Source organism: Mus pahari, chromosome 6, assembly GCF_900095145.1.
Source record: "Mus pahari chromosome 6, PAHARI_EIJ_v1.1, whole genome shotgun sequence".
Taxonomy (NCBI): domain Eukaryota; kingdom Metazoa; phylum Chordata; class Mammalia; order Rodentia; family Muridae; genus Mus; species Mus pahari.
In genome coordinates, this window is record NC_034595.1 from 59711477 (window position 1) to 59735606 (window position 24130).

Sequence of the window (24130 nt, forward strand, 5' to 3'; positions counted from 1 at the left end):
TTCATTAACCCAGGCTCTATAAGTCTGGACCAGAGAGGAGTGGCTAAGAGCATGGAGAGACTGAGTCCTGGCAGGACAGCTGTTATCTTTCCTCCTCCTCCTCTTTCTTCTCCTCCTCCTCCCCCTCCTCCTCCTCATCTTCTTCCTCCTCTTCTTCTTCTTCCTCCTCCTTCTCCTCCTCCTGTTCCCCCTCCTCTTCCTCCTCCTCCTCCTCTTCCTCCTCCTCTTCCTCCCCTTCCTCCTCCTCTTCCTCCTGTTCTACTCCCTTCTTCCTTTAAGACAGGATTTTGTGATGTAGTCAAGACTGGCCTTGAACTCATTATGTGTGTAATGCAGGCTGGACTTGGACTCCTAATCCTCCTGCCTCAGCCTCCCCATGTTGAGACTACAGGCATGCTTGCATTCTTCATTTTTCATATCTTTGCATCTGATTATACCTTATAATTTCATTTTTTAATTTTTTTAGATTTTTTAATTTTACTTTATTTTTTATTTGTATGGGCATTTTGCCTGCATGTATGTCTGTGTGTACCAAGTGTGTGTTGAGGCCAGAAGATGGCATCTAATTACATGGAACTGGAATTATAGATGGTTGGGACCTGTCATGTTGGGGTGCTGGGAATTGAACTTGGGTCCTCTAAGAGTAGCCAGTGCTCTTAACTGCTGATCCAACTCTCTAGCCCTTAGTCATTTCATTTTAAAATAGCTTTATCAGATCTTATCTGAGCCACTACAAAAATCTTCTAGCCAATCCTAGTGCCACACCATTAATCTAATTATGTCTCCTGCCTCAAAGCGCTGTTCCACAAGATAAAGCCTCGACCCCATGATACAGCATACAGAGTTCTTTCAAGCTTTATTACCTACTCGTTTTCCATTCCTACCATTCTTTAAATCCCTGAGTACTTGGGCAAAAACTCTTCCACAGCTGGGGAGATGGCTCTGTGGGTAAAAGCTCTTGCTATGCAGGCCTGACCCACCCAGTTCCGTCTCCAGAACCTGCAGTTGGAAGGAGACAACCAACTCAAACAAAATTGTCCTCTGAACCCATGCAAATGCCCCTCCCCATCACATACAGTAGGTAGATAGATAGATAGATAGATAGATAGATAGATAGATAGATAGATAGATAGATAGAATAAAGAATAAAAACCCTCTCACTATTGCTCACGACTCCTTCACTTCCCAGCTGAGAAAGCCGCCTTAGAGAAGGCCCCGGTATCCTCCCCCATGCTCCTCTTTAGGTGCAGCTCCTGGGCTTACTGCATACAGCACCTGTGGGAACCTCACGCTGTTTACTATACATTTCTTGTTCTTCTGAGTATCTGATAGGATTGTCTTTCTTTTCACTTTGAAAGTTGTGCCTAGGTAGCTGATATGCTTCACCTAGTGAAACGGGGAAAATAGAAACTCAAAGAATCCTTGCTATGGGCTATGACTCTGCGCTCTCTTCCTATCTGCTCTGTCCGTCTTTATCCCGGACAAAGGAAGACACAAGGCAGAGTGCCAGCCATGATGGGTACAGGCTGATGGTGGGAAAACCTAGCAACACTGTGTTTGAGCTGTTAAGGGTTAGGGATCCCTTATTACTGAAGAGCCCAGCCTACCCAGATAAAATGACTCTGCTTTCTGACAGCCCCTGTAACTTCCCCAACGCTGTTTCTCCCTCAGCTGAACTCAGGTCACCTTTCCTCTGTGCCACTTCTGTAGATCTGGTCTCCTATTGTTAATTACTAGTTCAGTGTTAAGTCTTAGCCTCTCTAGAAAGCTCTACGGAAGCTTCCTGGAAGCAGGGATGGTGTTTACTCCATTTTTTTTACATTGCACACAGTATGGTTCGTGGCTATGCAAATATATATTATATAGGTGTAAAGTCACATAGACTTGGATCCCAGTTCTAATGCTTATTAGACAATCTCTCCAAACCATCGTTTTCTCATCTGTCAATCTAGAGTACTAACATGTATTTCACAAGGCCTTAAGGGTCTAGTTACTTGGTGCAGTAGTGTCACCTTAGAACTCAGACCACCCTTACTGTTCATGTTCATCATCGTCATAGACAGTACACAGTAAATGCTTGTAGATAAAGCAGTCTCTCATTGACAGAGGTGTTGTGGCATGTGCCCTGGACTTAGAAGTCCTGGACTCAAGGCTATTCTTTGTCACCACTGTTATCACTTTGGGAAAGTCACTTACCCTCACTGTATTTTGTAACTATGGCTCTTCCTTCTGACCACTTTGTTCCCAGAAACAATCAATGACTCTGAAACTTCATATACATATACATCATATACATATACATGCTCTGCCTTTACACACATCAGACACCAGAAGAGGGAATTATATCCCATTACAGATAGTTGTAAGGCACCATGTGAGTGCTGGGATTTGAACTCAGGATATCTGGAAGAGCAATCAGTGCTTTTTAACTGCTGATCCATCTCTCAAGCCCCTTTGAGACTTCTCATATATGAGTAAATGCCTAGGCCAAAAGCTAGGGCTCTGTTCCCAGACTAGCTCATATCTCAATAATTCCATTACTCTATTCTGAGTTCTACTATGTGGCTTGTTACCTGGTCCTTGGCTTCATGTGACCATCTTCCTGGAGGTCGGGGATCAATTTGCATGAATCCATTCTTTCTTTCTACCACGTGGGCCCAGATAACTGAGCTCTGGTCGTCAGCATCAATGATGGGTGGCCCTCGCTACTGAGCCAGGTCATCAGCCCTGCTGCTGCACTTCTTATCTCACACGAGCTGAGATTAACTGTGGAAAGTTTGTGAACGATTGGGTCTGTCAACATCTTCTCAAATGAGGAAGAAAAGCCCTTAAGCTTCCCCTGGCCAGGTCCTATGAACAGATAATGCGCTCTCTCTCTCTCTCTCTCTCTCTCTCGTGTGTGTGTGTGTGGGGGGAAGGTGACGAGGCCTTACTCCTCCCTGAGCATCCATAAGATCTTGATGGTTCCTGAGGAAGGGAGAGCCATTTGCTTTAGTAATATAGCCACTGATATAAACAGCCCATACTTCTGTAAACAATTACTCTTCCAGGACTCTATAAACAACCCTGATGGAACTCATTGCTCAACATAAATAAACAAACAGACAGACAAACAAATAAATGTGGAAAGGGAACTAGGTGAGAGGAGAAAGGGAAGCGGGAAGACCAGGAGAAGAGGACAGAAAAGGGTAATGGGGATGCAGAAAATAATAAACGCATGTATATATGGAAATGCCATGCTGAAACTGATTATTATGTGCAGTCACCATATGTTAATTAAAGCGAGAATATAGGTTATTTTAATATAATGATTACCCATTTACATTTCTTCTGTAAGTTATTCATGCCTCTTGTCCATTTTTCCATTGGGATGATAATTATTTTCTTAGTAATTTCTGCGAGGTAATATCATGTTCTCCTTAGACTCCACAATGCAATAAACATAACGAGCGCTCCTTAAATATGCCTTGGATTGCCAGTTAATTGCCTCGGGGACTTTTGAGGATGCCAACAGACTTACTAGGAGTCTGATTCTTTCCCTTTCTCACTCAGGACACAGCTGGGCAAGAGCGGTACCGGACCATCACCACAGCCTACTACCGTGGGGCCATGGGCTTCATTCTCATGTATGACATCACCAACGAGGAGTCCTTCAATGCTGTCCAGGACTGGTAATACCAAATTCATTCTCTTGCCAAACTGTTCTTGAAAACCTAGCATGTGCTAAGCCTGTGCTATGTGTTAAAGAAACCCAGGTAAATCTGCCATGGCTCCTGGTTTTAAGATGTTCTTGGGTGAGCCTGGGCGTGGTGGCACACGCCTTTAATCCCAGCACTTAGGAGGCAGAGGTAGGCAAATTTCTGAGTTTGAGGCCAGCCTGGCCTACAGAGTGAGTTCCAGGACAGCCAGGGCTACACAGAGAAACCCTGTCTTGAAAAACCAAAAAACAAGACAAAACAAAACAAAAATTATTGGGTGACATGAGAAATCAAACCAGGAGGCAGACCACAAAAATGCCAGGTGACAAGAGTCTGCCCTGCTTTTCTCTTTGTTGTTTCAGGCCAGAAGTCAGTGGGGTAGGGAGGGTTTATTTCCTCTTACAACTCCCAGGTCTCAATGTATCACCGAGGAAAGCTGGCGGAGAAACCCGAGGCAGGCACCTGGAGGTAGGAACTGAAGCAGAGACTACAGAGGGATGCTGCTTCCCAGCTTGCCCCCTACAGCTGAGCAACATAGCTTCCTTAGACAACCCAGGACCACCTGCGGGTAGCACTACCCACAGTGGGCTGGGCCCTCCCACATCAACCGTTAATCAAGAAACACGCCCCCCCCAGAGTTGCTTACAAGCCAATCTGATGGAGGCAGTTTCTCGACTGAGGCCATCTTCCCAGGTGGCTCTAGCTTGTGTTAAGTTGATGAAAAGAAGCCAGCAGCAGTACTGTGCTGATGAAGAGGGGCACACGGGCCATGGAACCCAGAGGGGGCTTTTCTCTGGTCCAGCTGCCGGTGTCAGGGAAGGAAGGCATCGTGGAGCTGAGGACGTGCATGCAAAGAAACAGGAGTTAACCTGAGGGACGATGGATAAGGAGTCCAGAAAGAAAAAAAATGTATATATGATGTATATATGTATATATACATACACACACACACACATATATATATATATATACATATATATATATATATATATATATATATATATATATACACATGTGTATATATAATGTTTGTTTAATTCTTATAAGAACTAGTTAGGTGGGGAGAGCTTTATAGTGCAAAGATANTATATATATATACACATGTGTATATATAATGTTTGTTTAATTCTTATAAGAACTAGTTAGGTGGGGAGAGCTTTATAGTGCAAAGATATTTGCATATATATATATATATATATATATATATATACACACACATGCATGCAAAGGAGAGAAGGCAGGGGAGAGGAGAAGAGAAGAGAATGTAGGTATGTAGGTCATGGGATGTTTTGTGGGTTTGTGGGTAAAAAAGCTGGAATTTTACCCTATAGGTGATGAGTTTTGAGTTGGAAATGAACTCGTTCCCAAGTTTTGTTTCAGGAGCATTCCTTTGGAGAATCATTTGGTCTCATACCATGGAGAATGAGATCACATCTAGCATCTCTCTATGCCTGAGCTGGGCTTGAGTATATCCATCCATGTTCAAAAAGCGTTCTGTTTGCAATGGAAATCATCACAGTCCTCCAGAGAGCCTCTGGGTCTTCCTTCTTGGAGTATCTATCATTCATAGAGAAAAGCAAGACATGAGACAGAGGCACTGATCCCCAGTGTCCCTAGTGTCCCTAATCAGCAGAGGTAGCCAGCACCAGTGCTGACCAGCACCGGCCTCGCCTTCTTCTTGCCCACATCTACTCTATTAGTCTGTTCCCTGCTACTATAACAAAATACTGGCGTGGGGAGAGCTTTATAATGCAAATATATTTGCTTAGCTCATAGTTTTGCAGGTGAAACCACACGGCACTGAGTCTGGCAAGGGCCTCCTGGCTGTGTCATTATCACGGTAGACAGCATCATCCTCAAAGTACGAGCAAGAAGAAAGATCAAGAGGAATACGGGAAGCTATGGCGGCGGGAAGGGGGCTAGGCTTATTCTTTTATAATTCTCATAAGAACTAGTTAGGGTTGCTCAAGAATTACACCCAGTCCTTCAAAAGGTGGCACCCTCTGGGACCTGATTACTCCCCACTGGGTCCTACCTCGTTTGAGTGTTAGTGGACTCTGAGACAGGTTCTCACTGTGCATCCCTGCATTGACGACTCCACTCTACATTTCTCCTGTTCTCTTCTCCCACTGTTTCCTCTTTCTCCTTAGTCTTTCCAGTTATGATTTCCCTTCTTCCTGTCTCCGTCCCCCTTCTCTGTGTCTCGCCACACCTCCCGTGGCGTGACCACCTCTGTCACCACACTGCTCCTTCCCAGTCAGCCGTGACCCCTCTCCTTGTCACCATCCGTCTCTGCTCATTCTGCCTTGGGAACATGGTGAATTTAACACCTGGTGATGGGTTTCTAAGAATAACCTGAGCTCGTTGCTAATCTGGGAGGTGAGAGAGGCTGGGGTGAGAGGAGTGGGGGAAGGAAAAGGGGGAGCAAAGGACAGAGTAGGGGCTGGCTTCAGGTACTGCCTTGAGTCTGAAGACTGAGTGTCCGTTCTCCCAGGTACCTTTGAGTTTGCCTTCCAAGTAACTTGGTCTCAGTCACTCAAGCCCCAGTACCCAGAGTGGAGCCTGGCTCTTGGTGGGCCCCGCAGCAATTGCTGGCTAAGTGATTCTGTCTCTTAAGGGGACAGAGGGCTTTCAAGGAAGTCGGTGGTGGGGTTGGTTTGAGGAATAGAATCACAACTAGATCCCGTGTTGTCGCCAGGGTCCAGCTGGACTAAGTGTCAATGTCAGGTTGGGCTAGAGTCAGTCTATGTCTCAGGATTAGCCATTCCTAGACCAGTGGTTCACTAGACATTCACTGCCATCCTCTGCTGTATGTTCCCCACTGGAGGCTGGCATCCCAAAGATGAAGAGGCCTGTCCCTGCCCCCAGGGAAAAGAATTTAGCCCAGTAGAAGAGATACCATGGTGGAGTTGCAGGGGCCAAAAAGGGATCATCTTGCCTAATGGGAGTTAGAGATTTAGGCCCATTTCCCACTCTCCTCCCCAAAATGTCTACTGTGCAGAGTCCCTATTTTATTCTTCTCAACATGTTCTAATTATAGAAGTTATACCTGTCTACTTTTAAAAAAATGAAAAGAAAAATATTTGAAAAGTATTTTTTAAGGTCTCAGGATGGAGCCAGGTAGTGGTAGCTCACACATAAAATCCCAACATTTGAGAGATCAATGCAGCATCTCCATGAATTGGGGGCCAGACTTGTCTACACGGTGAGATCCTGTCTCAACCAACAAACATCTCATCATCGAGTGAAGAACCCGTACCTGAACCCTAGCACTGGGAAAGCTGAAACAGAACAATCTCTGAGTTTGAGGCCAGCTTGTCCTGCATACTGAGTTCCACTCTAGCCTAGGTACAGCGAGACTCTATCTCAAAGTCAAAAGTCTCAAAAAAAAAAAAAAATCAAGTCTTATAGCACCTCCTAAAGACAGACAGACAGACAGACAGACGAGCACTGAGAAACAGGTGGGAGGGAGTGGCTATGAGGTCAGGTCAGAGTCTGATGACCCTCCTTCCACTCCTCCAAGGGCAAAGCTTCTTACACAGGGAGCTGCAATCCTATATGAGCTCACATGACTGAACACAGGGATCTTGAGAAAACTGAACACACAGTAACGGAAATTTAACTCAAAGCCAAATATATCATGAACCCAAGGTGTTTCCAACAGTGCATCACAGCGTTTCATTCAGCACAGTCTTGCTCTGAACATACAGCACACACGCTGTGCTCTGGGCATGTAGAGGCAGCAAACGCCTTCAGTCCCAGCACTTGAAAATCAGAGGCAGGGGGATCTCCACAAGTCTGAGGCTAGTCTGGTCTACACAGTAAGTCCCAGGCAAGATAGGTCTACATAGTGAAACACTGCCGCATCTTTTTTTTTTTTATTGCTCTTTTAAAAAATTATGTATTTGTAGTTGATGTGTTCGAATGTTTTAGCTGCGTGTATGTTTATGTACCACATGCATGCAATGCCTGTGGAGGCCAGAAGAGGGCGTCAGATCCCTTGGAACTGGAGTTATGAACACCCTGTAGGCCCTGAGACCCAAACCTGGGTCTTCTCTAGGAGCAACCAGTGCTTGTAACTGCTGGGTTCTCTCTCTAGCCCCTGCCTCAATTTTTTTTTTAAATTTTATCTTATTTTATTTTTGGTCTTTTGATTTTTTTGTGACAAGGTATCTCAATGTAGCCCTGGTTGTCCTGGAACTCACTCTGTAGAGCAACCTGGGCCCAGACTCACAGAGATCTATCTGCCTGCCTTTGCCTCCTGAGTGCTGGGATTAAAGTCATAAGCCACCACACACTGCTCGATTATTTTTTTTTTAATGTTAAAAACACTGTCTCTCAGTGTCAAATATTCAGCCAAGATTTAATTGTTTGTGTAAAAACTTTAAAGACAAACAAATCTATCCCAATATGCATTTTACTGTAGTCTTTAATAAATGGTAACAGTGTACATCTATATACACCAAAGAACTGTTTTACAATAAATTTCCTTGTGATTTATTACTAGTAAATGTCTGATTTGTCAATCTATTTTAAATACCTACACATCTGAGATCACTTAAAATTCTCTGGAGTGAAATGAGTCATACACTGATCCACTTAAGACCTGTGCAAGGGAATGTTAACAGGTCCAGTCTTCTGTGAGTGATGTATAGAGAATCAGAGGGGCTCTGATTCCAGGATGGTTGTAGCCATGTCATGCCTGCTGGATAGTGTCCCAAAACATCCTTCACCACGTGAGTTGGAAAGGTGGGGGAAGATGGTGGTCAATATGTTTCTGTCTCTTCTTAGGGCTACTCAGATTAAGACCTACTCCTGGGACAACGCACAGGTCATTCTCGTGGGAAATAAGTGTGACATGGAAGAGGAAAGAGTGGTCCCAACTGAGAAGGGCCGGCTCCTGGCAGAGCAGCTCGGTATGTATATGGCACTATGTATGCATGTACATGCATGTGTATGTACTTGTGTGTGTGTGTTCATGTCTGTGCATGTGTGCATGTATGTGTGCATGTGTGAAGTGGAACAAATAGGGAACAAGAGTGAGCTTTTATTTGTGACATTAAGGTAAATCGTGATTATAAATAATGTTTCCGTGTGGCTATGTTATTGATTTATATTTAATTCATATACATATGGACTTTGTATTCATGATTCTAGGGAATTCATCATTTATATTTTTCTTATAGTGAATATATAAATAAAATTTAAATGTGTGAACACTGTTTTTAAACTAGGTACATCTACAAAGTACTTGAGATAGCTTATTAAAAATAACCGTAGTGTGGGAATAAAAAAATAAATAAATGAGAAAGTTTTAGCAAGGGTAGAAAACCAGAGGCAGATAGATTTGTATGTCACAAGTTCCTGGGCACCAGAACCAGCAAGAGGTAGGCCAAATATTGTCTCCGGGCTTCCTAGCAACCACTACAAAGAGTAAAACATAATCTGTTATGTGGTTCGGCATGTCCTTACCATAAAAAACAAGCCTATTGCTCCAGGGAAGCTATGCTCTTCACTGGCAGCTATAGAGCGGACTCTGCCCAGAATGTGGCCGAAAAATAGCACACATTCTTCCGGAAACTGCTGAACATAATAGCCCTTTCCGTGCCATTTTTCTCATGTAAATGGATGCCTCTCACAAAAACACAATTCATGACAAAAGTCAGCATAGGAGAAGGCAAAACCCTGCAGCTGGTTTGCAGCTCAGAGCTGCTAGGACTCTTCCAGAGGTGGCATTTTGACCCCTGTGTTCCACTGAGGCCCAGATGCCCAGGCATGTCCCAGTGCCATGTCCCAGTGCCACGTAGCAGAACCCTTACCCATCTTTAGTGGGAAGGTCAGTCTTCATTTTATATATCTATCTGTCTATCTATCATCTATCTATCTCTCTACACACGCACACGCACACACATGCACACGCACATGCACACGCATATGCGTCTGATGTAAGATTGCCATGGAGAATAGTTCTTTCTATGTCTGCAGAAAGTTTGCAGTCTTCCTATAGAGACTAGATGAGTCTTTAGGTGGTTTTACTATAAATTTCTCACTCTAAGTGGCTTTGTTGTTGAGGCGTAAAGTTTAAAGTTAGGCTCTGACAATCCTAGAGCACAGATGTTGGGGTTTATAGCTGGGTAAACTCTAGGATATGCAAGTGTGAGTTGTGTGTTGTATTTGTATTATACATGCATGTGTGCATATGTGAATCTGCGTGTGCTATGTACGCTGTGTGTGTGTGTATGTGTGCATGCCTAAGATAGTCTGGACTAGAGATGAGGAAACCCTAAGTACTCCGTAGGAGCATTGGCTCATCTTGGGTCTTGTTGTTCTTTTATCAATGAAGGTCTCCGTGCAGAAAGTGTCTCCACTTTGTTCTCAGAACACTAAGCTTGTGTTGAAGCCCACACTTGAGTAACTTCTAGTCATCCCAAGCTGCAACCCCTAGGAGACTGGTAGACTACAGAACACAGGAGTGGGGATAAGGAGGCGCTGAAGATGGCCTTAGTGAATTAGACAGAGCAAGGGTCCCATCTCTATGCTATACAACCCTCTGAGTTTGCCCCTACTGTTTCCCTGAGCATGTCTGTCTCTTTTCTTGGTCCTTGAGAACAGGAAATGTGTATGGTTTGTTTCATCCCAAGGATCTAGCTTAGGGTAAATATTCATGTATTCCATTTATTCACTGAAAAATATATATTGAGAGCCAGTGAGACAGTACAACAGGCAAAGGCTCAACCCTGACAACTGGAGTTGAAGCCTCTAGCAAACACACACACACACTACATACACAACATACACACACATACACAACATACACACACACATACACACACACCACATACACACACATACACACACACCACACACACACACACACAACATACACACACACACACCACATACACACACACATACACATACACTACATACATTTTTTTTTTGACCTTTAACTTTATCTGCATTTATTTTATGCTGAATTTATTCCCGGGCCATGAGTTTTTGTTTCTTCAGTTTCTTCTGGGATATCTTTTTCTTCTGTGCAACCTCCTCTTCTGGCTTTGGAACGATCTGTTTCTTCTCAGTGAGGATCATCTCAATGTGGCAGGGGGAGCTCATGGATGGGTTAATCCGGCCATGAGCTCTATAGGTTCGTCGGCGCATCTTAGGGGCCTTGTTCACTTGGATGTGTTCAATGACCAGAGAGTCTACGTCTAAACCCTTAAGTTCAGCATTACTCTCTGCATTTTTAAGCATGTGCAGCAAAAATTCAGCACTCTTTTTTGGCCACCGTCCCTGTGTCCAGCCCCACTGCTTGGCCTGGGCGCACCTACCGACTCCACCATTATACCGCCGGAATGGCACACATTGCTTCTTTAAAGTGACATCCTTCAGATACTTGGTGGCTTTGCGGATATGCATACCCTTGATGGCCTGGGCGGTTTCCCGGGTGTTCTTAAAGTGAACACGAAGGTTNGAACCTCTTGATTTGCATGATTTTGTGGGGTTTTCTGGGTCAAGCGAGTAGCGAACCATCTTGGCAGGTGGCCTCTGGCCACTTCCAGGAAGAGCCATAAATATTTTTAAAAAGAGTAATATATATTAAGCATAAACTCTGAGCCATATAAACATATAATTCTGCCAAGGCACTAAGGATATAATTAATGGGAGCATATGTAATTTCCACTGTCAAGGAACTAACAAGGACAGATAGTAAACAAATAATTATACAAATAAATAAAAAATTATATATGTGGGTGAATTGTATAATATATAAATTGTGCCCCAACAGAGCTATTATTTGTGAATAATTTTGATTAATAATCTTACTATAACAACTAATCAAACTAGTTTTATTTTAAAAATAGAAAATTTAGAATAGTTTTTTGAAATTAAGATATAATTACATCTCTCCCTTCCCTTTCCTTCTCCTAGCTCTTCTCATGTACCCCCTTGCTCTCTCTAAAATGCACATATATATGTAAATATATTCCTACATATATAAGTACAACCTGCTTAGTCCATAAAATGTTACTTGTAGATATATGTTTTTAGGGAGGCCCACTTGATGGCCGGCTGGTGTGCTCGTCCCTGGGGACGACTGTCTCCCCTTCCTTAGTTACCTGTAGTTCTCAGTCTAGGGTTGAGGCCCTTTGAGCGTATTAAATCAAATGAAAATTTTCTAAGACATTCAAAACAAGCAAAGCCTGGTGAATTTCCTGGAAACTTAAACCCAGTCCCTCTACAGCTCTCCCCAAATGGGAATGTCAAAATGGCTCAGAATGGGGTTGACATCATTTGTTAGCTGGCCAAATAGTCTACTGTGGAGGAGGACACATCTAAGGAGAGGAGTCTTGGTCCTTATCAAGCAGGTCACTGCTTCACTGTCCCTGAGGAGTGAACCATTCCTTGGGGCTCACTGTACAGTGGCTGACATTCCTGATGAAAAGCCTGGGCAGGATATACAGAAAAGCTGGGCCTTCTGCTCTAGCTATATTCTCTCTCAGAGAACTCATCTAGTTTACAGGTTAAATGCTAAGCTTTGGTACACACCCAAGGGAGAGAAGTGTCTTTTTTGTAGACGTTGGGGAGCTATGAATCTGGGGCTTCTCTGATCTATCTGATTGCCCACACAACATCTGGCTATAAGGGGAGGCTCAGGGGATAGGTCACCCTGAGGGTGCAGTGGCCTCCTGGGTCTGGTCCATAGCTGGACTTCCCAGATGTGCAGTTCAGTGGTCTGCTGGCCAGTAATAACACTGCTTTCTGCCTTATGGGACTTCTTTTCTCCTGTCTTAGCCCACTCAGTCAAGACTACTGACATGGCCATCAACTAATATTTGAAGCTGTGTGTGGCCTCTGAACTCTCCAAGTTCCCGGGATGAGGATTTAGAAACACCAAAAGAGAGCAGATCTTTGGGAGTACAGAAAAAATTTCCTCTACCCAGGAAGTAATAACATTATATAGGGTGTTTGTCTCCGTGTGCACCTCAGAAGAGGGCTTCTCGGTCCCTTTCTTGTTTCTAATTTAGGATGATGTTTGTTAGAGGTGGATACAAGAGAAATATGCCTACAAAGGAAGGAGAGTTTTGTGTGGGAGCTTGTTTGCTTGCTTGTTTTTGTTTTAAGACCCAGTCTCCTAAGTTCCAAGAAGGTCTTGAGCTTGCTCTAGAGCCAGGAATCCTATCTCTACTTTCCACGTGCTAGAACTACAGACACGTGCCACGCTTCCTGGTTTTATTCAGTGCTGGGACTGAGCCAGGAGCTCATGCTTGCTAGACAAGCACATTACCAACCTGAGCTCCATCCCCTGCCCAAAGACAATAAAACCTTCCTATGCCATAGCAGTAATGTCGGCAAGTTCAGTACTCAAGTTTAGCCTTTGGACTCAAGCTCTTTATTTAACTTTTCCAGTAACTTCTTATTAGTAGTTATGCCATGATTAAGGATCCAATTGTACACCCATGTACCCCTTTACTATCTGGGGAGAAGGACAGAGGAAATGGGCAGAGCCAGGTTAGATCTTCCCAGGGAGCGTGCCTTCTGCCCTGTGGTCCTCCCATGCTGAGACCTATGACACTGGGCAGAGGGACTTGTACACATGCTGGTACCACTCACACACGGAGACATCACCCCCCTTGCAGTCATTGCCTTCTCACAAAGGTAGAAGTTCAGATAGTCCTGCCTGCAGTTTCTGGTCTGGTTCTTGTTTGGGAAGCAGGGGTCAAAGTGGGACATTTAGTAGTTCTTGATGTCTTCAACCATGGCGCTAACTCTTAAAGACCACCCTGGTTCAGCTCGTTCATGTGATCCTTAGCAGAGACTGGGACCCAAACTTGTAATGCTCTTGTCGGGCTCTACCACAGTGTTTCCCAAAGGCCTGCCATAATTTCTCTTCATATTTGCACCATCGGTTGGAGCATCCGTGAGGTTTCTTTAATTACATTGTATTAACGTACAACTTGGGGCAGCTTTCATGAGAAAGCTTCATTTCTCAATGATTTTTTTCAAATAAGCTGTTAGTTGTCACTGTGTTCCTCCTGGAATCTTCTGGGATTCAGTCCAAGATGGGTAAAAAAAAAAAGCTTCTTAAAGTGTCTGCTGGGACTTGGGTCACATGGCTTCTACCCGTTTTCATCGAGTAAAGCAAGTCACACGATCAAGCCCAGTGTTGGAGAAACTGGAGGTATATTCCTCCCCCAAGGAGGCTCGGGAGGCCAGTTGGCAATGGGTGGAGGTGGAAAATTCCTTGTAGAGATGACCGGGATTCTCTCCCATGACTTCTGATGCTCTCGCCCATGAGTGCTTGATGGGTCCTGAGCACAGAAGCGAATGGGCTTCCTGCTCTTAAGATGCTTATGACCCGAGAAACAAAACCATAAGAAGAAAACTTCAGCATCTTTAACAAGTTTAACTTTCCTGGGAGGGAGGACTAATGTGTTTCCACTGAGTGTGGCGTCTGGTTGAGCCCAGCTATGGTGCAGAAGGCATCTCACCCGTCCTCTTGGCAAGCTACATCAGCAGGGTCTGCAGCTCCTGATTCCTGCTCCTATGGCCTCAATTCCTTTGCCTCTAGTAATTCCATAACCATTCTCATCTCCTGATGAGTTCTACCTTACCTCCCTTCTGTTATCCTCAATTCCATTGCCACCCTTACAGCCAAGTGCTCCCGATCTTCCCGCTGTTAGTGACTATGAAATAGTGCAGCTAAAACTAAAGGGCAGCCATTACCGCAGAGCCTACAGTACGCTCTTCAAACTTTGAATCTCTTGAATCAGGAACCACATAAATCATTTTCTTCACAAGTAGTTTGAATCAGGCGTGTTAGCACAGTGACGAAAGGTCAAAAAAACACAGGCTTGGGTTTTAAGCCAGTGAGGCTGATATGAAGTTACTCAGATCTCTTTTAATTCCAGTGACACAAATCCAAGACAAAATAGTTCAAGTTTCATATAAGAGCATAGCTGAAATAAAATGAGAGACGATGAACAGGCCAGGGACGTAGCTCAGGGATACAGTGCTTGTCTAGTGTGAGGCCCCAAGTTCAATTTTCAGTACCACGAAATCAAAACAAAAAGAAAAACAAAACAAACAAACAAAAAAAACAAGACAAAATATGCCCCTGACTTTGGTGTCTAATGCTTGCAATCCCAGAGCTTGGGAGGTTGCACCAAGAGGACTACAAGTTTGGGGCTAGCCTGAGCTACATTACTAAGCCACAGTGTTGGGTCAGTTGTTCCTATGACAAATCAAAACACCTGAGAAAGAGAGTAAGCCTAGGATAGGAAGGAAAACAGGAAGTCTCTCAGCAAACTCAAGAAGCAAGAGTTGAAGGTTAGTGAACAGCAGGGATGCTGAGGTATAGACGGGGTAGAGAAGAGAGTTTAACATCATGGGAATAGAGAAATATTCAGGAGCTGGACTGTGGTAAGACATGAGTTTAGCTGGTTGCGAATTTCCAGATAGAATCTGAGGTCAAGTCACGAACTAGGTGTGGGCTCAGTCTGTGGATCTCTAACAGCTGGCTTTGGCAAGCAAGATAAACCTATCATTTTGGTAATGGGGAACATTTCAGTTGTGAACTGGACTCCATTTAAGACAGCAGAAACTCCATTGTTCTGAAAGCCAATTAGAGGGAGGAAGGGACCAGGGGTGACTAGTCTGCTTAATTGGTTGTCATCTTCTTTGCCACACTAGACTCTCAGCTCCTGAAACACTTGATTAATGAAACGGAGGAAAAGGTTACCACCTGGACCTGCTAATCAGGAGCCTTCCAGGAGCCTGCCAGTAATTGAAAGTGCACTGGGAGTTGTTCTGAGCTGACTAGACGCATGAGGTGGTCACTTGAAGTAGAGAATTCGCAGACTTTGGGTACTTTTGAAATAACAGCGAAGATACTCTTTGGCATGACATACCAGGTCTGGCCTCTTATTCTCCACGTCCCACCATGATGCATAATGAGCTGCCAAGCTCCTTTTAGAATACAGAAAGGTGTTCTCAGGCCCCTTTCCCGTGTTTGCACGGATTTGTCCTGCTGTTTCAGACATACACGTGTACATTCACGGTTCTGTCTTTGTCCAGCTGACATCTACATCAGCATCACTGCCTCCAAACAGTCTAGCTTGGCCCACAGCCTTGGATAGATACTTCTTCTGTGTCCTCAGCATCCTTTGGCTTCCTACTCTTCCAGCACATACCACTACGACGCTGCTATGTCTGTCTTCTACACGGAACTGGGAGCTTGTCAAGTGTAAGGACTGTATGTGCTTTACCTCAGTGTTCCTCATGGACAGCACAGGGTCTGCCCGTGTCATTGCATGCTTGCTAGGCCAGAAGTATCATGAGCCCTGCTGGTTACATCCCATTACACCTTCAACGATCCTTCCTACCTCCTTCATTCAACCAACATTGACTCAGCATTCATCTCCACTCATTCGCCTTCACTCAGGCCAGAGCTCCAACAAATGACCCTATCCCTTCTCAGGATCTTCCAGTCAGATGGATTCCTAGCATATATGGTAAGCAGGCATTATGGCAGAGGGAAATGGGAGGCCTTCCTCAGAGTCCTGCAGAAGGAAAAGTTGGATGAATTTTGCTCAGTTCCAACATTAATATGGCTTACGTTCCTGCTAACTTCAGGAGGCTGCCCCATATTTCCCTCACCATGTCTTCCTGTTCCTGCATCCCCTTTCGGCCTCTGGTTTCAGAGGACCAAAGTTTGACTGAGAATGTAATTGCTTGTCCGTCACTGTTCCAAGTGAGGGTAAATCCAGGAGGCATGGGATAGATCCTCGGCTTCTCCCTCGCTCCTGAGTCTTAGTTTTCCTACCCTTAAGCAGAAGTGATGAGCCGTTTCTTGACCTACCAGGATTCTGTTTCCAAACTATTAAGAGCTGGAACTCTTACTGGTGAGCCTCTCGAACTAGGTTTGCTCTCCCCAGGTCCTTGGCACTTAGTAAAAGACTTGGCAAAATGTCAGTGCTCAATAAAAATCTGCTGTGTTGATTGACCCCCAAAGACTGAAGAAAAAGAGGGACTTCCCTCCCCCACGAAGTTGGGAGACAGTGGAAGGGCTGAGACCAAAGTGGGTGGGGACATTTGGAGAGGTGAATTACGCTGCATGCATCCATGTTACAGTCACTTCGCATGTCTTGAGCTTGTCTACACTCCCATGTGAGGCAGATGATAGAAGCAGTCAGGCTGCTTGCCCGCGCTGATGGAAATACACTGAAATGTAGGCTGGCTTCCAGGCCTCTTCCCACTGCCCACCTGTATAATGTGGCACATCCCCAGTCAGTGTTAATTCCTCAGAAAGGATTTGTGGCCTGGCCTTGACCCATGCCTTCATCTTCATCCACACTGATGGCGAAAGCCTGGGGCCCCTCTCCTGGGCAAGCCAGTCAAAGGACCAAGGAATCTGTTTGTGTGATGTTCATTAAGGAAGCACGGTAGGCTGAAGGGTCTCTGAAGCTGCTGGGCTTCTGAGGCCTGAGGATAATGAGGCAGCAGCTGCCTCTTTCTTCATCACATGTCTGCAATTAGCAAGAGCTTCTTCAGCCTGTCTTTCTCGGGTCAGGAAATAGGCCACTGGAGAGGCTTTCGGCTGGAGGGGGGTTGGCAGAAGGAGTTCGAGCCTCCAAGCTGTGAGGCCAGGGGAAAGGAGCCTTGCTTGTACCTGGGGTTCAAGCTTTTCTGTAGCTGGCAGAGTGAGAAGGAGGAGGGAGGTGAGAGCCTCTTTTATTGTGGGAGATGATAAACGAGGGGAAGGAGCATCAGGGAGAAGCTGTCGTTTTAACAGACAGTTTACCTGTGGTCTCATTCCATCCTCACAACTGTTCTCTGTGGAAGACTGAGTCTCTCCCCTCCCCACCTCCTCTTACACCACCCCCACCCCTACACCCCTGCCAAACAAGAAGTCTGAGAATCACAGAGGTTAAGTGATTCAGACAAGTACGGTGGCTCGCTCAGATTCAGACTCCACGGCCAGCAGATAAAAGCAAACGGATTTGTAAAGAAAGAAAGTGGCAGTTCTGTATGGTGACACACGCCTGTGATCGCAGTGCTTGGAAGACTGAGGAAGAGGATTGTGAGTTCCAGGCCAGCCTGAGCTACACAGTGAGTTCCAGGCTAGCCTGAGCTATATACTGAGACTCTGTCTGAAAAACAAAACAAACCCAAGAAGTAAGAGGAAAAAACTCACAAGCACAATGGCAGTGGGGATGGGATTGGGTGGTGGAGGGCGAAGACTGCATGGACTTCGGAGGGGCAGACTCAGAGCCAGGCAAACCCAAGAGCCAACCCAGTTCCCACTAACAGCCATGTGTCTTGCATGAGCTCCACAATCTCCTAGAACATTCTTTCTCCCATTTATAGATCAGCAATGCTAATATTAACCCACCAGGCTGCTGTGTGGGTTACACAGGGTGGTATTTGTGTGACTGTTTCTAGCTAAGAGATGACCAGTAGACACGGAGGATGCCCAAAGAGAAAGCGTGAGGCCACACCAATGGAAGAACAAACCAAGTGTCACATATGTACTGTGACTCTTGAGGGAACAGCCCTCCAGAGCACAGAGCAGAGCTGGGCAGGGTGGAGTCAGAGGGAGGAGGAGTCCCTCCTCACAGGGACAAGGCACGGGGCAGGCAGGGTTGGTGGCAGAGTACTTGCTGGTCTGGACAAGGTCCTGGATCCTACCTATCCCCAGGAGGACAAACCAACAGAAAGCCTAAAACCTGGCCTTCCACACTGGTGCTCTTAATTAGCATGGGCACACCAGTGGGCACACCAGTAGGCACACCAGCCTTCTTCCCCAGGCCGGTGTCAGCACTGGAGGTCTGAAGAGTATAATATGACCGACACCCCTTCCCTGCCTTCTGTCCCCCGTGGGCCACCTGAAGAGAAAGTGAGGTAATGGATTAACTAAATGTTTTGGAACATGTGAAGCTCTCTGATTCCATACACACACATCACTCTTTCAGCCAGCACCTGAGGTCCCTCGATCCTCCGCAGGCACCGGGCTGTATACTTCACAGGCATTTTAGCTCACACTGAAATAATTCTATAAGGTAGATTAGAACATCCCTACTTATAAACTAGGACGTTAATTTGTAAGCAGAATAAAATGATTTGCCAGGAACTGAGCCGAAATCTACCTGGTTTTAAAACCTGTGCAGGCAACCCTTAACCTGTATTGTCTCTTTGAGGCCGAGTCCTCTGAGCATGGGATTAGACCTCCGTGCTTCGTGTCTGAGCTCTGGCCTTATGGATCCCAAGAACTCGACTGGGGACACGGAATGGCTCTGGCAGAAGAGATGGGGGAGTCTGTATTTATCATCTCTCTTCTCCCTAGGGTTTGACTTCTTTGAAGCCAGCGCCAAGGAGAACATCAGTGTGCGGCAGGCTTTCGAGCGTCTGGTGGATGCCATCTGTGATAAGATGTCTGACTCGATGGACACAGACCCCTCCGTGCTAGGCGCCTCCAAGACGACGCGGCTCTCAGACACCCCGCCTCTGCTGCAGCAGAACTGCTCTTGTTAGACAAGGCCCACCCTCCTGTTTCCCCATGTCATGCCCACTTCTCCTCTGCTTCTCTCCATTACTGTCCATTCTCCAATCCCGAGCAAGCTGAGTTCTTTGCCAGCCCCTGTGGTTCTCTGCAGATGGCCCCAGTGACAGATGCTAACTGCAGGTAACTGTGTGGGTGAAGACTCCTTTTACAACAGAAAACTCCCTCTTGTGAAGAAGGTTCAATATAGAGACTTGGAAAGAATCTTTTCTGTCCTTAAAATATAATAAAATTCCCTTCATTTACCAAGCTCCTCCTCCTACGCACGCTCCGCGGGGGCTGGCCAGTGTGTAAAGTGAGGCCCACTTGCACAGCTAATACTATTAAAGAAAATGTCTCAAAGTACAACCTGCTTGTTTCCTATCAAGCGCCCTGTGGGGCTTCTCTTGCTGCAAGCAAAGCTTTGGTTTGCAGAGCCCTGAGCCTGTTACCACGGATGCCCACAGGGCCCGGGCAGTTGCTGTGGTGACAGGACAGTGCTAATCCCTGGAGAGCTCAGATTCTAGTGATGCAGAAGAGCAGAGGCTGAGTCAGAAACACACTTAAAAGAGAAGGATTATCTTCTGCAAAATGTCAAAGGCCCCAAGCCATCTAAAAGCACAAGGACCAGAAGGAGAAAAAGCAGGATAGACGGGCACAGGTCTCACCTTTCTAGCCTGCTCTTTTGTCTCGTGATATGGCCTTAGGCTAGTCTCACATGTGCTGTTTAATGTAGGCTGAACTTGAACCTAACCCTCCTGCCTCAGCTTCCTCAGTGCTGGGAATACAGTTGTGTACCATCACACCCAGTTTCTCCAGTTGGTTCTTGACCGTTGGGATGCCATAAACTTTGTCACTGATTCGTGAGCCCCCAGAATCTGCAAAGTTTGAAGCTTGAGGAGCTCCTTCCCCAGTTTAGTTTGACAAATCAGTTCCAGACTTTCCAGGTCTGGCACGTGGCCTGCCTGGTTTTGGGATTGACTTGCCTACGGTGACTGGCAATGAAGAACCGAACCTATAAACACAAGTACAAAAAAGTTGGGATCTGGTAGGCTGCGGGCTCTGATGGAGACTATGACTAGCAGCCTGGAACTGCAGTTCTGAACAAGGAGGTGGGTTTATTATACTCAAATGAGGAGAATTAGCTGATCTAGGTAAAGGGGGCTCTCTAGAGGGAAGCAAGCTCAGGCTGTAGTGGCCAGGAGCAGGAAGCTGTGGTTGATATTTTCTGCACACTCTTGTCAACATCCTTAGTGGACCAGGGGAAGGCTTTGTTATTTCCATGGACCCAAGGCATTGTTGTCTTTGACATAGTTGTGTTAGTTCAACAATTTACATTCACCCTGGACTTCATTAGCTCCCCACAACCCTCTTTCTTTTAAAGCACACCTTCTATCAGATGGGAGTGGTGGCTCAGGACTGTAATCCCAGCATATTGAAGGTTGAGGCAGAAGGATCAACTGTTCCAGGGCAGCCTGGGCTGCAGATCCCTGTCCATTTTTTTTTAAAGCAAGCATGTCTTCAGGGCAGCCACCAGAGCTGTCCATAGCCAGGACCTATCTTTGCTTCAAACTGAAAATGGACGCGTGGATCCCCCATCTTCTCACCCCATAAGCACAAGAGTCATGGCCTACTCTTTCCCAGGGGCAGCCCTACCTGCACATCCATTTGCCATTCTGCAGAGGGTCTTCCCCCAATCTTACTCACCTTTCCTAACCTGTCAGGTACTCCTCAGCAGCCCAACTGGAAAGGGGGAAGCAGGCAGAATTAGAAAATGGGACATAATCCTGAACAAATGCTAATACAGCAACTCAAGTGCAGCTCTTTGCACTGGAAAGGCACACAGCTGGTGTCAGGCCCAGTGATCAAATGAAAGGGCCAAATAGAGTCAGCTCCGAGGATATGTTGCAGTCTTTGATAAACTATAGAAGAGAGAGTTTAGGTTTGGAATTTAGGATGTCTGCCATTTAATCAGGGTTTTTTTTGTTAGATGTTACTCTTACAAGACACATCGTTCAGCAATTTCCATGTATTAACTTATTTATCTTCATGACACTTTAGTCAACTGCACTTGAAGATGTGGAAACAAGGCTCTGGTTTACATAAGGTCAAATAATTAGCAAATGGTAGATTGGGGACTCAAAGACAGGGAGTGCATCCCTAGGTCTGTGCTTTTACCAACATTCTGCACCACAGCTCTTTTCCATAAATGTGATCCCAACGCTTGGAATTCTGCCAAGGCTGTCAGGCCCAAGTCCACCTGAGAAAAGATGTAAGTCTGTGATGTGGTAACGAATTGCTCAACTACTCGGACTAATCTGCGGTGATGGATATCTAGAGCCCAGCAGAATTCGTTTCTGAGGCAACCAGATCCCATGGGCTTAAGCAAAAAATGCCCATCGCTCCTTACGACGGTGTGCTGACTTTGTGTGTATCTGCCTCTGTCGATCAAGACCTGAATACCTGTCTGGCTCCCGGGCAGTGATCTGAGCAGTCTCCATGCTCCAACCGTGTAACTTGATTGGCAGCCTTGACTAAGGGAAAAAAACAATCAATCAAATAAAACAATAACAACAACAACAACAACAACAACAACAACACTGCACTCCCTTCTCAGGGCTCCGATATGCCTTATACATGATAAGGCTGCACACAGCGTCGAGGAAGCCGTTTTCTCTGTGCAATAGCACCCATCTGCCTTAGGACTAATTTCACACCAGAGTCTTCATAATGCCTGGGTGGTTTTAGCACCTATAATCAATAGTATTACACGCCCATGAAAAGACTGAATCTGCTATTTCAAAAATTACTCAGGAGCCAGTTCAAAGGAGTGAGCATCCCTTCATAATCAACAGAGTCAGTCAAGAGTCAAGCGTTCTTGTGCAAGTTCTGCTACAGGCGACAGACAAACAGACCTGCTTTCGAGATGGCAATTCCCTAGCCCTGCTCCATGCCCTCATTTCGGTTTCATGGAAGGCAGCCACTTCCTGCTGACTGTAGTACAGCGTTCATCAATCACAGTAATAGCGCAATTAGCCACCAAGGTAGGAGCTGCATAAAATGTGTTAGTGGCAACTTGTCCCAGATTTTATCTTCCTAAACAAACCAAATGAAAGAAGGTTTGTCTTTTTTTTTTTTTTTTTTTTTAAAGATAACACTGACCTTTAAGGAGGTGAAAATAGGCCAGAAGTACATAGAATCTCCTTTAAATGCACGTGTGTCTGCGAATACAAAGTGATTCGTGACTTCTGGTGGTTTCACTAGCCTGTCGCATTGTTTTTTTGTACTAGCAGCAGTAAGATACGGTGCACCTAGCGGAGCCAGACCCATCAAGTATTAGATACGGAAAGTAGCTCAGAGGGGATCCTGTCCAGTCTCCTGTTTCACAGATGAGAAGATTAAGGTTCCTCTAAACACCCGGAGAGCCCCTGAGTAATGGAGCCAGGACTGGGTCTTGGATCGGCTCAAAGAAGAAATTCACCTCTTTCAAGTACCCACTAAGGGCCTTGTAACGTTAAACACTGGACATATTTCACAGATAAAAACCAATGACCTCTGCTTGTCAGGTATTTATGTGGTGAAACATTTGGCAGGGAAGGAAACGGACCTAGCAAAGTACATATACCCAAGGCAGCCCTGGGACCATTTGAATCTACCTCTGTCTGAGTCAAACCCTTCCAATTTTTTTTTCCTCCTACTGCCTAGGATGAAAAACAGATGAGGCAGGGGTACCAACTAGATCTCAAGGGTTTTCAGTTGAACCCTTGCGCCCCAATTCCTTTTTGAATTTAGCTTTAAAACATAAGATACAATAAATATCCTGCGGGCCTGACTCTCCCACCACTCATCACCCGTCCCTGCTCTAAAGCTTCTTCCTGGGATATCGGGCTTCATGGGGTACCCGAGGAAGTCTATTATATGAAGTATTCATTAAGCAACACAATGTCTAATATGTCCCTGGCAAATTAGCCACAGTCCTTGCCTTCGTGAGATATGTAGCTGCCTGGTTAGTCTAGACACTGTCAAACCATCCCTCAAATGTAACTATAGGGCTATAGCTCAGTGGATAGAATGCTTGCCTAGCATGCATGGAACACGTGATCCCTAGCATCCTAGCGGGGTGTAAACTGAGCATGCTAGCACATGATGATAATCTTAGCACTAGGAAGAGAAGGCAGGAGCGTCAGAAGGTCGAGCTCATCCTCAGCGGCATAGGCAATGGGAGGGAGACCATGCTAAGCTATATGAGATCTTGTCTCAGTGAAAGAACGTGTGCGTGTGTGTGTGTGTGTGTGTGTGTGTGTGTGTGTGTGTGTGTATACAAAACTATGAGGTGCTGTGAAGGAAAGGCACATGATGCTATGGGAACAGGTAATTAGGAAACCCGAATCACCTTTGTAGAGCTTCTTCAGGAGAGAGTCTCCAAATACCCCCACTACCCATGGCCTGCTGCTTTTACACGCTTCGGTTTAATTTAAAATTTTCAGTTACAACTTTGGTAGTTGATCAAATACAAATCTTTTAGAGTGGGGGGGGAGTACCTGTCCCAACATGACTGACAGTTCATCGTTTAGTTGCTGCTGCTGTTTGTTTGTTCGTTTGTTTTTGAGAAACAACAAATCACTTCAAAATGTACTGGCATCTAGGAATAGTGGCTTACACCTATAATCTCAGCAGTTGGGAGGTTGATGCAGGAGGATTGCTACATAGTGAGTTCCAGGCCAGTTTGAGTTATGGAGTAAGACCTGGTCTCAAACAAAAACAACAAAACAAAATCTTAATGGCGTTGGCCGAGGTGAGCTCAGTGATATAGTTAATAGAGTGATATCAAGGCCCTCTGTTTGAGCCTCTCTCTCTCTCTCTCTCTCTCTCTCTCTCTCTCTCTCTCTCT

The 24130-nt window shown here is 45.4% G+C and overlaps 1 protein-coding gene, 1 long non-coding RNA gene and 1 pseudogene across 3 annotated transcripts in view; 1 reads left to right on the forward strand and 2 right to left on the reverse strand.

Annotated features, from left to right (window-relative positions):
* The window catches only part of Rab3b (RAB3B, member RAS oncogene family), a 61885-nt gene extending 42280 nt beyond the window's left edge, over positions 1-19605 (forward strand). Inside the window, exons 3-5 of the mRNA XM_021199923.1 lie at positions 3553-3671; positions 8490-8614; positions 19045-19605. Of these exons, the coding sequence (XP_021055582.1) occupies positions 3553-3671; positions 8490-8614; positions 19045-19232 (432 nt within the window). The 3' untranslated portion in view covers positions 19233-19605. The remainder of the gene's footprint in view (positions 1-3552; positions 3672-8489; positions 8615-19044) is intronic.
* LOC110322952 lies at positions 10644-11260 on the reverse strand (annotated as a pseudogene). Its single transcript, XR_002380615.2, has one exon. The product of XR_002380615.2 is annotated as a 60S ribosomal protein L17 pseudogene (transcript).
* A 1575-nt stretch (positions 19606-21180) lies between the features above and the next one.
* Positions 21181-24130, reverse strand: part of LOC110322760 — a 20474-nt gene continuing 17524 nt past the window's right edge. The window contains exons 5-6 of the long non-coding RNA XR_002380595.1: positions 21703-21773; positions 21181-21499 (exon numbers count right to left, since the gene is read on the reverse strand). This is a non-coding gene — a long non-coding RNA (uncharacterized LOC110322760). The remainder of the gene's footprint in view (positions 21500-21702; positions 21774-24130) is intronic.